This window comes from Hypanus sabinus, chromosome 19 (assembly GCF_030144855.1).
Source record: "Hypanus sabinus isolate sHypSab1 chromosome 19, sHypSab1.hap1, whole genome shotgun sequence".
NCBI classification, from domain to species: Eukaryota; Metazoa; Chordata; class Chondrichthyes; order Myliobatiformes; family Dasyatidae; genus Hypanus; species Hypanus sabinus.
Window position 1 is genome coordinate 3766728 of NC_082724.1, and position 17003 is coordinate 3783730.

Below are 17003 nucleotides of genomic sequence, written 5' to 3' on the forward strand. Positions count from 1 at the left end.
CCGGAATCCTTGTGTCGTCTGAGGCCTGTGCCATGTCCAACGTCCTTTCTTCCCCACTACCCTTGCTTCTTTCTCATGCCTAGTCCTGTTCCTAGTACTTCAGTGTCTGTGTCTTGCATTTGGGTCCGCTCCCAATCCCCCCCCCCCCCCAATGACAAGGACAGGTCCTCTGAATGATAACACTGAGGAATTTAAAGTTGCTGACCCTCTCCATCTGTGATCCTCCAGTGAGGACTGACTCATGGACTTCTGGTTTCTTTCTCCTGAAGTCAATAATCAGATCCTTGGTCTTGCTGACATTGAATGAGAGGTTGTTATGACACCACTCAGCCAGATTCTCGATCTCTCTCTGATTCATCACCACCTTTGCTTTGGCCTTTGACAGTGGTATCACCAGCAGACTTGAATATGCCATCAGGTTAGAGGCTATTCCGATGGAATACGAGGTATAGCTCCTTCAACCTGTGTGTGACCTTATCATGGCAGTGGAGTGGGCTGTGAACCAACCATTAAGAATGGGAAGTTGAATTGGAATGGGTGACTACTGGAAAATCCTGCCTATTCTGTCCCCAAATCTACATCAGCTCTCACCGATGTAAATGTCACCAAGATGTTGCCTGGAATAGAGAATATTGGCTATAAGGAGAGGTTAAGCAAACTTAAGATTGTTTTCTCGGGAGTGTTGGAGGCTGAAAGAAGAACTGATAGAGATTTATAAAATTATGAGAAGCACCAATATGGTAGATAGTCCTTTTCCTGAGGTGTAAATGCCAAATACTGTAGGGCTTGGCTTTAAGGCATGAGGGTGGAGAGTTAGAGTGGTGGGTGCCCACCACTGGTGGAGATGATGGAAGCAGACACTGCATGGTTTTTAAGAGGCATTCTGTCACACATAAACTGGCAGGAAATGGAGAAGTACAGGACATGTGCCACCAGATAGTTTTAATTTGGCATCATGCTGACATGGATATTGTGAGCTGTAGGGATCAATGTCCTAAATTCTATCAGCCAATATTAATCATTCCTATGCCCATTCCCATTCTGACATGTCGGATGATGGCCTCCTTTTCTGCCACAATGAGGCCACTCTCAGGATGGAGGAGCAACACCTCATATTCCATCTGGGTAGCCTCCAACTTGATAGGATGAACATTGATTTCTCCTTCCAGTAATTCTTCCCCTCCCCTTTCACTCTTCTTCAATTTCCCACTTTGGACTTGTACCTTTTCCCCTTACCTGGCCATCACCTACCACTGGTGTCCCTCCACCTTCCTTCTCTCCCATGGTCTACTCTCCCCTACTTTCAGATTCCTTCTTCTCTGGCCCCTTGCTTTTTCCAACCATCCCCTCCCAGCTTCTTACTTCATCCCCCTTCCCTACCTATCTGGTTTCACCTATCACCTAGTTATCCTCCTTCTCCTCCCTACACCTTTTTATTCTGGCATCTTTCCCCTTTCATTCCAGTCCTGATGAAGGGTCTTGGCCTGAAACGTTGACTGTTTATTCATTTCCACGAATGCTACCTGACCTGCTGAGTTCCTCCAGCATTTTATGTATGTTACTCAGTACTAATTATTCACCTTGTTTTGCTCCTCATTAGCCTGTGTTAATAGCCTCCTGCAACATGGAATGGCTAATTCTTCAGTATTAAATGCCATTGCTTTCTCTTTCCACAGATGCTGCCTGACTTTCTCAGTCATTACTATGGCTTCAGTTTTGATCTCAAATTTCCAGCACCTGTGGGGGGGTTTTGAATTTTATCAAATGGCTCAATTGTGCGCAGTTCTGGTCATCTCATTATAGAAAGGGATGTGAAGAGGGTGCCGAAGAGGTTCACCAGGATGCTGCCTAGATTGGGGGCATGACCCATAAGTAAAGACTGAACAAACTTGGATTATTTTCTCTGGAATGTTGAAGGCTGAGGGAGACCTGAGGTTTTGTTTTAATTATGAGATATATATATGGTACACAATCAGAGTCTTTACCCAAAGGTAGAAATGTCAGACAAAGGTGTGCTTCTAAAGTTAGAGGGGAAAGTTTATTTACATTTATCTAAATGTACATTTAAAGGTACAGGGAAATGTGTTGTTTGCGTTAACAAACACAATCTACGTTCAGTGACAGCTTGCAAGTATTGCCATGCATTCTGTAATGCACTGTACCTCTGCCACAAAAAAAAAACAAATTTAAGAATGTGTACCCAGTGGCCCCATGAGTAGATACACCTGCTCAATAATGTGAACATCTAATCAGCTAGTCATGTGGCAGCATATCAAGTAGCTTTGACCATGGAGTAATTGTTAATGGTTTGAGCATCTCAGAAACTGCTGATCTCCTGGTATTTTCATGCACAACAGTCTTCTAGAGTTTACAAAGTTCAAAGTAAGTGTATTATTAAAGTACATATATGTCACCTAACACAACCCTGAGATTCATTTTCTTGTGGGCATACTCAATAAATCTGTAGAAGAACAAGTGAATGAAAGACCACCCATCTAGGCTGTAACGAAACCCAATTTCCCTCGGGATCAATGAAGTATGTCTATTTAAACAGACTGCAGAAGACAAACTGTGCAATTAGAAAATGAAATAATGATGATAATAATAAAGCAAGATATATATCAAGAACATGAGATGAAGAGTCCTTGAAAGGATACTTGGAAGTGTGGAGCAGCAGAGGGATCTGGGTGGGTGGGGGGGGGGGGTACATGTCCACAGATCTCTGAAAGTTGCCTCACAGGTAGATAGGGTAGTTAAGAAAGCTTATGGAGTGTTAGCTTTCATAAGTTGAGGGATAGAGTTTAAGAGTCATGGGGTAATGATGCAGCTCTATAAAACTTTGGTTAGGCCACACTTGGGAGTACTGTGTCCAGTTCTGGTCGCCTCACTATAGGAAGGATGTGGAAGCATTGGAAAGGGTACAGAGGAGATTTACCAGGACGCTGCCTGGTTTACAGAGTGTGCATTATAATCAGAGATTAAGGGAGCTAGGGCTTTACTCTTTGGAGAGATGGAACCCCTGGGAGACAGTGATCATAATATGATTGAATTCATACTACAGTTTGAGAGGGAGAAGCACAAGTCTCATGTATCAGTATCACAATGGAACAAAGGGAATTAGAGACATGCGAGGGAGCTTTCCCAGGTGGGTTGGAGGGGGGATACTGGTAGGGATGAAGGCAGAGCAGAGTTGGCTGAAGTTTCCGGGAATAGCTCACAAGGTCCAGGATAGATATGTCCCACAGAAGAAGTTGTTATCAAATGGCAGGGATAAGACAAGGGAAGTTAAGAACTGCATAAAAGACAAGGAAAGGGCATTTAAGATAACAAAAGTGACTGGAAAGTTGGATGATTGGGAAGCTTTTAAAATCCAACAAAAGGCAACTAAAAAAGCTATAAGAAAGGAAAAAAAATGAAATATGAGGGCAAACTAGCCAATAATATAAAGCATATTACCAGAAGTTTTTTCAGTTATTTAAAGAGTATAAGAGAGATGAGAGCTGATATTAGACTACTGGAAAATGATGCCGGTGAGGTAGTAATGGGGGATAAAAAATGGCAGATGAACTGAATGGGTATTTTGCATCAGTCTTCACTGTGGAAGACACTAGTAGTGTGCCAGAAGTCCGTGAGTGAGTGCCATTGCTATTACAAAGGAAGAAGTGCTAGGCAAACTCAAAGGCTTAATGTGGATAAGTCACCTGGACCAGATGGACTACATCCCAGAGTCCTGAGAGTGGTTGCTGAAGAGCTAACAGATGCATTGGTCATGCTCTTTCAAGAATCACTTAATTCTGGCATATTCCTGAAGGACTGGAAGATTGCAAATGTCACTCCACTCTTTAAGAAGGGAGGAAGACAAAAAAAAATTATAGGCCAGTTAGTCTAACCTCAATGGTTGGGAAAGTGTTGGAGTCTATTATTAAGGATAAGGTTTTGGAGACTAATGATAAAATAAGTCAAAGTCAGCATGGTTTCTGTAAAGGGAAATCTTGCCTGACAAGAGTTCTTTGAAGAAGTAACACATACAGTAGTCAAAGGAGAGGCAGTGGATGTCATTTAGTTGGATTTCCAGAAGGCATTTGATAGGGTGCCACATGAGGCAGCTTAACAAGATAAAATCCTATGGCATTACAGGAAAGATAAAGGCATAGAATGAGGAATGGCTGACAGGCAGGAAGCAGTGAATGAGAATAGAGGGGACCTTTCTGGTTGGCTGCCAGTGACTAGTGGTGTTCCTCAGGGGTCAGTAATGGGACTACTCCTTTTCACATTGCTTGTCAATGATTTGGAGTATGAAATTGATTGGTTTGTGGCAAAGTTTGTGGATGATAGGTGGAGAGGTAGGTAGTGCTGAGGAAGCAATGTGATTGCAGAAGGACTTAGACAAATTGTAAGAATGGGCAAAAAAGTGGCAGATGCAAGTGTTGGGAAATGTGCAAAAATGCATTTTGGTAAAAGGAACATTAGTGTGGACTAAAATAGGGAAAAATTTCAAACAGAGGTGCAGAGGGATTTAGGAATGCAAAACTCCCAGAAGGTTAAGTCTGTGGTAAAGAAAGCAAATGCAATGTTGGTATTTATTTCAAGGGGAACAGACTATAAAAGCAACAAGATAATGCTGAGGCTTTTTAAGACATTAGCCACACTACACTTTGAATATTGTCAACAGTTTTGGGCCCCATATCTCAGAAAGGAAGTGTTGGCGTTGGAGAGATTCTCGAGGAGGTTTACGAGGATGACTCCAGGAATGAAGTGGTTAACAAATGAGGAGCGTTTGGCAGTTTTGGGACTTAACTCATTGGAATATAGAATGCGGTGGGGGATCTCATTGAAATTTACTGAATGTTGAAAGGACTAGATAGGGTGGATGTGCAGAGAATGTTTCCTATGGTGGGGGCATCCAGAATTAGAGGGCACAGCCTCAATCAAGGGGCAACTTTTTAGAACAGAAGGAAGGAGGATTTTTTTTTTAGCCAGAGAGTCGTGAATCCGTCCAATGCTCTACCACAGTTATCATTTCCTGTTTGGTCAGGGCATCAAAGGATATGGCAAGACAGCAGGTGTATGGGGTCCAGTGGGATCCAGGATCAGCCATGATGGAATGGTGGAGCAGATTCAATGGGTTGAATGGCCTAATTCTGCTCCTGTGTCTTACATCCCGAGTGGTGGGGGTCCCTGATGATGGATCCTGCTTTCCTGCGACAGCATTTCATATAGATTTGTGAGAACTTTACCAGTGATGGATTGGGCCATATAACGGTGTGGAAAAACAAAAAACATCCAGTGAGCAGCAGGTCCATGGGTGAATACTCTATTAATAAGAGGTCAGAGGAGAATGACAGCCTCGTTCAAACTGACAGGAAGGTAACAATAAATCAAATGACCACATTACAACAGTAGCGTGCATCCCTGAACACATATCAGACCTTGAAGTGAATGGGCTATAGTAGCAGATGACAAACATACTCAGTAGCCACTTTATTAGGTCTAGGAGGTACCTTATAAAATGGCTACTAATTGTAGGAGAGACAATTTTCAGTAAACTGTTGCAACCTTAAATGTAACTTTTAGAAATGTGTAGTGGAGAATACATTGACTGGCTGCATCACCGCCTGGTGTGGAAACACCAATGCCTTTGAATGGAAAATCCTACAAACAAACAGTAGTGGATTTGGCCCGCTACATCACAGGTAAAGCCCTCCCGACAATTGAGCACACACACTTGCAACACTGTTGTAGGAAATTAGCATCCATCATCAGAGATACACACCACCCAGGCCATCATCTCTTCTCATTGCTGCCATCAGGTAGAAGGTAAAAGAGCCTCAGGACTCAACAGTTACTACTCCCTCAGCCATCAGGCTCTTGAATTGGAGGGAATAACTACACTCATTTGCTCCATCATCGAACTGTTCCTACAACCAATGATCTTACTTTAAGGACACTTCATCTCATGTTCTCATTATTTATTGCTCAATATTTTTCTCATTTGCAGTTTGTCGTCTTGTGCACCTTGGTTGATCTTTCATTGAAACTGTTATAATTACCATCCTATAGATTTGCTGAGTATGCCCACAGGAAAAGGAATCTCAGGGCAATATATGCTGACATGTACTTTGATAACAAAATTTACTTTGAACTTTGAACAGTTGAATTGCCTAGCCTGAAACCAAGTGCTAGTAAATTTAGTGTAGATGGGATATTGTTTTTCTTCAGTATGTCTAAAGTCTAAAGAATTCTTTCGCTTTTGACAAACACAGAAGTATTTGCACAGGTAGAGGGATGCTGAATCAAGGGTGAGTAAAACTATGTTTCTTCTTTATTGGTAAATTGGTTTATTATTGCAATAAATGTACTGGAGTACAGCAAAAAGGACTTCCATGCCATTCATACAGATCAATTCATTACACAGTACGTTAAGTACAAGGAAAAACAGTAAAAGAAGGCAGAATAACATGTAACAGAGAAAGTGCAGTACAGGCAGATCATAAGATGCAAGATCATGATGTAGACTTTTCATAACAAAGGATCTTCAATAGTCTTATAAGAACAGGATAAAATCTGTCCTTGAGCATTCAGTCATTTGTGTCCTAATGGGGTAGGTGAGGGATGAGAATGTCCAGGTGGCTGGAGACTTTGATTATGCTGGCTGCTTTACAGTGAGAAGTGTGATTTCCATGATGTTTTGAGCTGTGTCCACAACTCTGTTTCTCATGGTTTTAGGGTTGCCATGCCATGCCATGTATCTGGATATTAGGACAAGCCAAGTTTCTTTAGCCACCCAATTAACTGGTGAGCTTTATTGGTTGTGGTATCAATGTACTTGGACCAGGACAGGCTGTTGATGATGTTGGCTCCTAGGAACGTGATGCTCTCAACCTCAGAATCATTAATGGAGATAGGAGCAAGTGCACCACCTCCCTTTCTGAAGACAATAACCAGATCTTTTGCTCTTCTGAGTCAGAAGGAAAGGTTGTTGTCAAGTCACCATCTCCACCTTCTTCCTGTACTGAGGCTCCATCATCTGAAATACAGCCCACAAGGGTGGTCACCTGCAAACACTTAGAACAGAAATGGGCCATCCACAGGAAGCAGAGGTGAATTGAATACAAAGGTAGGAGGACATGCTTCATTTACATATGGCATTGTTGATACCACAGCTCAAACAGTGGACTCCTTTTTCAATGTAGGATGTCAATACATTGGAAGCAGCTACCATCCAGTCTAGAAAAGGAGAGGTTGGATACTAGACTTCTTAAGTGAGTGAGAGGAATTATTTGGAATGTTCAAAATCCTCAAGAGATTTTGCATGGTGATTGTACCAAAGATGCTTCAGCTTGTGGAAGAATTCCAAACTCAAATTCACTTTTTTTTTAAAAAAAAAAGGGTCAGGTTACTAAAGGCATGAGAAAATGTTTACTTAAAGGGTCTCAATTTTTCTTGTAATTGTTTCTACAGCTCGAGGAAGGGTCTCTGAATATTATCAAGATAGAGGTAGATATATAGGAGAACGTCTGCAGCTGCTGGAAATCCAAAGAGAGAGAGAGAGAGAGAGAGAGAGAGAAAGACACACACACACACATACACACACACACACACACACAAAATGCTGGAGGAACTCAGGTCAGGAAGCATCCATGGAAATGAATAGATAGTCAATGGTTTGGGCCGAGGCACTTCTTCTGGAGAGGTAGATAGATATCTGACAAGTATGGTGAAAGGTTAAAGTAAGTAGGCAGGAAAGAAAGTGATAGATATAAAGACATACAAAATTATGGTGGGTATATACAAGGTAAAGGCAAGCAGGCTTTTTCCAGAGGCTGGTTGAGACTAGAACTAGAAGTCATAGATTGAGGGTGATGAAGGATCCTGGCCCGAAACACGGACTCTTTATTCCTTTTACTGCCTGACCTGCTAAATTCTTCCAGCATTTTGTGTGCGCACTCTGGATTTCCAGCATCTGTAGAATCTCATTTTTATAAAACTTTGGAGTCTAGCTTTGGCAAAATGATCCAAATAGCTGATAGGAAATTTGCAAATGACTATATTTGTAAGCACTGACATTTTATAATTTAAAAATGAAAAATAGTGGATTTTGGACCAGTATACTTTGGCCCAGTTAAGTGACTACCCTAATTAGCTGAAGTTTCATGGAAATAATTAAAGTAAATACAAAAAAGGTAATGTTTTGAAATGAAATACAGAACAAATCAGAACATTACCAATACCTCTACAATACTATAAAACTGTATTAATTCCTAATAATTATTGGGAGGAATTCAGGTACACTGCTATTCTTTTGACTGTAAATGAACAAAATCTGTGCAGTCACCAAGTGCAGATAATAGACTACCTTCATACAATGCTTTTGACGACTGCATCCTTCAAATCTTCCCTTTCATTGTGTCATTCAAGATCATTGTTGATACCTTCTAATTCTTCATAGTTCCCAACTTGAAGTAGTGAAAGTTTCATTTTCTCTTCCAGTTGTTTCTGGCATCTTCAAGCCTCAGTGCTTGAAACTGCAGTGAGCAAAACAGTTCTGAATTGTCTTGCTGCTCATTTCTCACCAACTATCAGTGACACAGATCACTGCTTTTTCCAACACAAATACACACACCTAACACTTTTTAAAAACTGTTTACTCTAAGCATTGTCAAATGTCTAATGGCCACAGAGGTGCACACAATTGACGCTAGTTAGAAACTAAAAAAAAAACCAGTCTCCTGCCCCAATATAGCAGCAGTGTCCCAAATAAACAAAGGGAATCCCAGCTATTTTATCGATTAGTTTTCGTTCTTTAAGAGTTGTCCAAAAAGTAAGTGGCTGGCTTAATAGATCGATTATCTAATTAACAGGAACCCACTATATTGGAAAAAAGTTACAAACTTATACTCATGAAAAGAACAAGTTTTCCAAGTATGGTCGGTATTAACAGCTGCTTTCAGTTGAACTGTGCCACTGAGAGAAAGATTAATTTTTAAGCCTAGTACAGTCTAGTTGCCTCATCAGAAAGGCATTCCTTACACACTATTAAATTTGGTATAGATTTTATTAAATGTATTTTGGATAACAAACTTTGTTCACAATAGAAAATTTCAGTTAGTGCTGCTTGAGGTGGAATACACAAAATCTTGACAAAAAGTTCTGATCAGACAGGCACCAGTGATAAATAAATGCAAGTCAGCTATCATTCCAATTAAATATCCAAGCACTTGTGTGCTTACCCAAAAATATACACTACCACAAAAAAAAATGTGACAGTGCATGCATTTAATCTGACCTTGGTTTGCAAATGTTCCCAATTAAAAATGAGCAGAAAGACAAGGAAACGAAAGCATCTGAATACATAGGCGATTTCAACATGTCACACTAAGGAGCAGAAACTGCCTGGTTCTAAAACAAATGGTCTACAAGTCACCAGCAAGAGCTACAAACAGAATTAAACAGACCGTGACCACTTCCTCAAATAACAAAGAGAACAAGGCAAAAAAAAAAGTCAATGAACTTTTATGGAAGCTTACAATTCTACTGCAGAATCAGATTTTAAATAAAATTTCTGTAGAAAGAATTTTCTAGATTCACACATTCTGACATACAAGAACAATTGCAAGATTGGTCAGAGATTGCTTACTCCTATTGGACTTTAAGATTAAAAAGTAGAGACCATTATAAACAGGGCAGTTCCTCATATTACAAAATAATCAAACATATGCTTCCCAAACCATAATCAGTATACTTTATGATAAAAGATCAATATTGTAGAGCATCTAATAATCAAACATGGATATTCTTTTACAAATTCTTGATTAAAAAAAAAACTTACAATAATCCAATGATGCTAATTAGCTACACTATAATGAAACAAAAACATTCCCATCAGCAGCCCAACACTTAAAAAACAGAGTAATATCTCAGGAGACTAGGCTGTTACACAAGACTGAAGTCTCACTAGAGAAGGAAGCGCAATCAGCCGAGTGGACGTAGAAGTTCCAGACCCTGCTTGTTAGTCATCCATCTTGGCCCACCTTGTACCAGATTCCAGGCCAAAACTTCAAGGAGGCACAGGCCCTTCCAAGTCAGTGCCCTTCCAAGCAGATCTGGTGATAAAGTTCACACCGAGGTTTACCCCGCTGTTGTGTCGTATGCCCCATGTACATCCGTGATCCTCTGCTGTGGCAGAACTCAAGGCAAGGCACTGCAGCAAGGAAAGCCGTTTCACAGTGCTTTGTCACTGGTTATTCTTGGTGTTAGTTTTACCTGAGTAGGAGGCAAGATGCAAGTTGACCAAGCCTTACAGCAGTAACAATGCACACAAGGCAACAGCATTACAACAGCAGGGCTTAACCTCAGCATCCTCCTTTCTTGGTAATGTCCACCCCGGATCGTTTCGTTATTTCCATTGTTGTGAACACCTACAAACAAAAGGTAAATCATAGAAATCTGTAAAGAGTCTGAACAATTTTTTTTTTAAACAGCACAGACAAGGCAATTCAGCCCAACCAGTCTATCCAAGTAGTCCCAATCTCCTGCATTCAACCCATATACCTATCCAAAGTGCTCCTTAAATGACACTATTATACATGCCTCAATCACTTCCTCTGGCAGCTCATTCTATATACTCTGCGCAAGTTGCCCCTCATCCCCTTTAAATGTTTCATCCCTCTCACCTTAAACCTGATGCCCCCAACCTTTTATGCCATGGAGCTTTACCATTAACAGAGGGGTCCGTGAACTCCAGGTTGGGAACCCTTGCCTTAAACCTATTGCCCCGGTTTTGGACTCACCTACCCTGGAGAAAAGACTTGCCATCCATCTCATCTACAGCTCTCAATTTTGAACACTTCTACACAAGTAATACAAGATTTAGCCCGTCTAATCTCTCCTTATAACTCAAGCCTTCAGTCCTGGCAATATTCTAAAATCTTTTATGCATTCTTTCCAGTTTCACCATGTACAGTGATGCTAGGTTTGTGAACCCTGTTGAATTTTTTTTCTCTTTCTGCATAAATGTGACCTAAAGTGATCAGATCTTCATGCATCCTAAAACTAGATAAAGAGAACCCAATTAAATAATGCAAAAAAATATATACTTGTTCATTTACTTATTAAGAAAAATGATCCAATATATTTTTTGGAAAATGTATGTGAATCTCTGGGGTAACGCATTCTACAAAAGCTATTTGGAGTCAGGTGTTCCAATCAATGAGATGAGATTGGAGGTGTGGGTTGTAGAAATGCCCTGCCCTATAAAAAAGACACACAAAGTCAGGTTACTGACAGAGCCTGCTCTTCTCAAGAAAGATCTGTTAAGTGCACCGTGCCTCAATCAAAACAACTTTCAGAAGACCACGACGTTGGAAAAGGCTACAAAAGCATTTCTAAAGACTTGAAAGTTCATCAGTCCACAGTAAGATAAATTATCTACAAATGGAGTACTGTTGCTACTCTCCCTAGAAGTGGGCATCCTGCAAAGATCACACCAAGAGAACAATGTGCAATGAGGAAGGAGGTGAAAAAGAACACAAGGGTAAAAGCAAAAGACCTCCAGAAATCTCTAGAACTTGCTAAAGTCTCTGTTCACATGTCCACGATAAGAAAAACACTGAACAAGAATGGTGTTCATGGAAGGACACCAAGGAAGAAACCACTGTTCTCCAAACAAAAAATTGCTGCTTGTCTCAAGTTTGCAAAAGATTACCTGAATGTTCTACAACGCTTCTGGGACAATGTTCTGTGGCTAGATGAGACAAAGTTGAACTTTTTGGCAGAAATACACATTGCTATGTTGAGGAAAAGGGCACTGCACTGCAACACCAAAACCTCATCCCAACTGTGAAGCATGGTGGAAGGAGCATCACGGTTTTGGGCTGCTTTGCTGCCTCGGGGCCTGGACAGCTTGCAATTGTTGAGGGAACAATTAATTCAAAATTGTAGCAAGACATTTTACAGGAGAATGTCAGGGTAGCAGTCTGTCACCTGAAGCTTAATAGAACTTGGATAATGCAACAAGACAATGATCTGAAAAACAAGAGTAAATCAACAACGGAATGATTTAAAAAGAAGATTTATTTCAAGTCAAAGTCCTGACCTTAATCCTATAGAAATGTGGTGGAAAGACCTGAAGAAAGCAGTTCATGCAAGGAAGCCCAACAACATCCCAGAGTTGAAGCAGTTTTGTAAGGAGGAATGGCATAAAATTCCTCCAAGCTGACGCGCAGGACTTATCAACATTTACCAGAAACACTTGGTTGAGGTTATTGCTCTACAAGGGGGTCACATCAGTTACCAAAAGCAAAGATTCACATACTTTTTCTATCAAATACATGTAATATTGGTTCACTTTTCTCAACAAATAGTAAGTATGTTTTTGTGTCATTTATTTAATTGGGTTATCTTTATCTGGTTTTAGGACTTGTGTGGAGATCTGATCACAGTTTAGGTCCTATTTATACAGAAATAGATAAAACTCTACAGGGTTCACAAACTTTCTAGCACCAATGTATTTCCTGTAACAGACAAGATCAACAAACCACTTGCCCAAAGTTTAGTGATTCTGTTTACAAGAAAACAGATTCAAATCATTACCAGAAACATTTTCTTTTTAACATTTTTTCTATAAGCATTTTCTATTCTGAATAATATTAAGACATTTAAAATAACTTTAACCTGCTCCCTAACCAGCCATCACCACACAGTAATAAAACTCAACTAGAAAGGTTGCAGGGATTACTTCAATAGACACCAAGTAAAAGAACTCTCACATAATTGGACACATGCCAAGAGTATTTTCTGATCAGCTGGAGTCAAGTGTTGAATGAACCAACTAAGTAGTCAGCCACCTTAAAGCCACTGACCAAGACGTTTAACCCAGACCTAGTCCCAGATGTTTGGGGAAAATGAGGTGAAACCTCAGGATTGAACCATGCTCATGTCTGTACCCCATCATCAAATGGAAAACAGTCTGCTCACACAAGGGAGCTATAAACACGATGAAATCTGATAAATTTAACAACCAAAATAAGAACATGCATTTTCCAATGACTCTTTTGCACGATACAGAAGCAAAGCAAGAAACAGGGAAAGAATGTGTGTGCAATCAAGAAATGAGGCATCTTACCTCTGCACAGGTTGGATGAATGCCAATGACATTGTTCAGCTGGTCTTTGGTCATGCCACACTTCATTGCCGCACCAAATCCTTGTGTGATTTCACCAGCATTCGGACCAAGAACATGGAATCCCACCACCTTATTCTAAAATAAGAAAAGTTCATCAAGTACTGCTTGGATTATATACACTTTTGCCTTTAATTTAATTCAAAAAAAGGCAGCATTCAACCATTTTCATCCAACTTGAAACAGATCTTAATTTTAAATGGTAATGTGCAAGTGTTATTACTTTGATAAGCTGTTAAGAATACAATTAAAATACAATGGATAGAACAAAAACATTCCCAATTAAAAAAAGAGTATGCTTAACTTTAAATTACTGATACAGAATAATACATTAGTTAATACATTTAAATGTTGGTAAATATTAAGGGAAGGCTTTAATTGTGGAAAGAAACAGTTAACAGTTCAAGTTGACAGCTCTTAATTTGGAAGTTCTTGTTTACTTAAATGCCCTAATTCACAGATTACTCCAAGTGATGATAATACAGGACCAAAAGAAGCTGCAGAGGGTCATTAACCTAATCAGTTCCATTTTGGAACTAACCTACAAAGTACCCAGGATATCTTCAGGGAGCAGCATCTGAAAAAGGCAGCGTCCATTATTAAGGACCTTCAGCACCCAGGGCATGCCCTTTTCTCACTGCTACCATCAACAGGAGGTACAGAAGCCTGAAGGCATACACTCAGCAATTCAGGAACAGCTTCTTCCCTTCTGCCATCCAATTCCTAAATGGACAGTGAACCCTTGGACACTAACTCACTTTTTAAAAAAATAAACAGTATTTCTGTGTGTTTTATTTTTACACGATTTTAATCTATTCAATAGACTTATGCTGTAATCGATTTACTTAATTATTTTTATTTTATCATTTTTTCTCTTCTATGTTATGTACTGCATTGAACTGCTGCTGCTAACAAATTTCACGTCACACGCCAGTGATAATAAACCTGATTCTATCCCTTCCCTCTTTGCAATTAACACAATTCGATTAGACAAAGGGTTGTACACATGACCTATGCTCCATTCCTACATTTAATGCTCACTTCACAACCTGATCTGAGATGGAAGAACAGGCAGTAGCCAGTATAAACAGAACCATGCTCAGAAGTTTTCAGTGCAAGAGCCAGAGTTAAATGACTAAATTGAAAGTTGTTGATAAAAATCAGATTTGGCATGGCCATACTAAGTCTTAGCACAGACTTGAAGTTACCTGGAGGGGTAATTACTCTCCACAAAACGTGTTATAGAATGTACACATGAACAATGAAGAAACTAACCTGTTTAAAATGTTTTCCAGTTTATGACGACACTGCTGAAGCATAATGACAACTTCCTGGCAGCAAACAACTATTAACAATTTTACTCCCCACACTCTCTCCAAAACTATCATTGCAATCAATAGCTTGTAACTTCCCTTCTTGTGTTGAGCTTCTGAACCGCCTATACAACCTGGCATTTTTGCAGTGTGATCTGAAATTTCAAAAGGTGCAGGACGGTTGTGACGTGGCACATATAGGCCAAATTGAGGTGACAGGGCCTGGCCTGAGAGCGGGGAATGACCCAACATTTGGCTGTTGGAGAAGACTTAGAGCTGGTTTGAAGCGGCGAACCAAGGCAAGGTAGAGTCAAGACACCAGGGCCTGTACCTGCAAGAGAGAGGAAGCCGCTGATGTTTAACCAATTTAAGCACCAGGCCATATTGGAAAGACCGGGTTTAGTCTGAATCGAGGAGGCTGGTTCTGGACCCAAGAGCATATGAAAATGACAGGGCCCTAGTCCAAGAGTGAGGAACAACATGCTGCCTGGCTGATTTAAGTGCTGGACCAGATTGAAAAGGTCAGGACGTCGAGGCCGAAGGCAAGGGACGGATAGTGTTCAGCCGCTGCTCAGAAGGTTTACTCATCTCTGCGCTGATCTAAGGCTGCGTCCTACAACTAACAGGCTCCTGGATCAGCTGTGACTGGCTTTGTGGCTGTGGATTTACTGAGGAAAATCAGTTCTGAATATTATTTGGTTACTTTTATTGTTTGATTGATTTGTTCTTTTTTTCTGCACATTAGGAGCCTGACCATCCTTTTTTTTTAAAAAAAATTGTTTTTATTTTTTTGTTTTCTGGCTGCCTATAAAATAAATCTCAAGGTTGTATATGACATACATACTTTAATGAAAAAAGCACTTTGAAAACAAATACCATACATTCTACAGATTCTTCCAAAAACTTACATTATCTGACTTCGAGCAAATCACCTTGCCATAACAAGCATTCTTATCTCTTCCAGGTAAGACCCATTCCAATGGCCAGAATATGCTGTGATATACCTGAAATGTGAAAAAGTTGACACTGAGCAAAAGTAAAAAGGAAATTGTAAGTGTTCTTGAAGTTTCACTCCATTCCTGCCTGTGGCCGTCAAACTTTACAACTCCTCCCTCGGAGTGTCATACACCTTGAGCCAATAGGCTAGTCCTGGACTTATTTCCACTTGGCATGCTTAATTTATTATTATTTAATTATTTCTGGTTTTATATTGCTGTATTTCTTCACTATTCTTGGTTGGTGCCGCTGTAACGAAACCCAATTTCCCCTCGGGATCAATAAAGTATGTCTGTCTGTATTTAAAACAGGCCTGACATTCAAATAACTCACATTTTGCAAAGAACTTGTGTAGACAGTGTACCTCTACAAATGCAGATAGATAATTGTGTCCCACCACACCATTAATTGGGTTATTATATCCCATATATTGGCATACAGTGAATTAGGGCAGTTTACAAGTAATATATATTCCTTCAAGGCAATATTAAGATAGAATTACATTATAGGAGAAATGTACAAGATATTGTCAAAAGTAGCGAAGCCCACGAACTGGGAATATGTCAGAATTTAGCAAAAGTAAGCCTAAGGTCCTAATAAGGAAGAGAAAAGTAGAATACAAGGTAAAGTTGATAAATCAAAAAAGACAGATCCTACAGAAATGTAAATATAAATAAAAAGATTAGCTAATGTTAATGTGTCTTTTTGCAGAATGAAAATTCAGTTCGATAGTCCCAGCTATTCATCTAAATGACTGATAAAAATTAAAGGATCAAGTTTAATAATGTCGCACAGCTAATGAAAACTGATGATTTTACAGCATGCAAGTACATGAACAGGTCATGATACAAAAATATTGGGTTAAAAAAGTCATCTAGTTTGGTATAAGCAGTAGGAAAGTGGAGAACTTTTTTTGTAATGGTGACACTGAGAATGTTCAGGGGACCTGGATGCACCTGTAAAAAACATTAACATACAGAAACAGCAGACAACTTGGAAGGCAAGCCAAATGCTGGCCTTTAATTTTTTTTAGAGGCAGGTTCGGTATTGTCATTTAAAGTAAAATTGGACAAGTATGTGAACAGGAAAGGAATGGAGGGTTATGGGCTGAGTGTGGGCCAGTGGGACTAGGTAAGAGTAAGTGTTCGGCACGGACTAGATGGGCCGAGATGGCCTGTTTCCGTGCTGTAATTGTTATATGATTATCTATGGAGTTCAGAATATAAGCAGCAACACCAAAAACAAACTAAATTCCTTCCCTCTCTTCCTGTTCACAGATTTTCAGTGCAGGTTTAGAGCACTGGTTTTTCAATAGGGAACATCACTCTGCATCACACAAATATTTTCCAACATTGAGTACTATATTTTAGCCCATTTCTTCCTCAACAGGCAGATTGCTTTTAAAAGCAATTGAAAGGACAGCTAATCATGAACACAAGAGATTCTGCAGATGATGAAAATCCAGAGCAAATTCCAGGTCTTGCTCAAGCTGAACTAAACCTCCAAAGGTGGAT

At 39.9% G+C, this 17003-nt stretch overlaps 1 protein-coding gene across 1 annotated transcript in view; it reads right to left on the reverse strand.

The window, feature by feature from the left end:
- Nucleotides 1-2020: 2020 nt before the first annotated feature.
- LOC132377685 (thioredoxin reductase 1, cytoplasmic-like) overlaps nt 2021-17003 on the reverse strand; it is a 66566-nt gene continuing 51583 nt past the window's right edge. The window contains exons 14-16 of the mRNA XM_059943912.1: nt 15402-15497; nt 13124-13258; nt 2021-10418 (exon numbers count right to left, since the gene is read on the reverse strand). Coding sequence (XP_059799895.1) covers nt 10353-10418; nt 13124-13258; nt 15402-15497 — 297 coding nt within the window. The 3' untranslated portion in view covers nt 2021-10352. The remainder of the gene's footprint in view (nt 10419-13123; nt 13259-15401; nt 15498-17003) is intronic.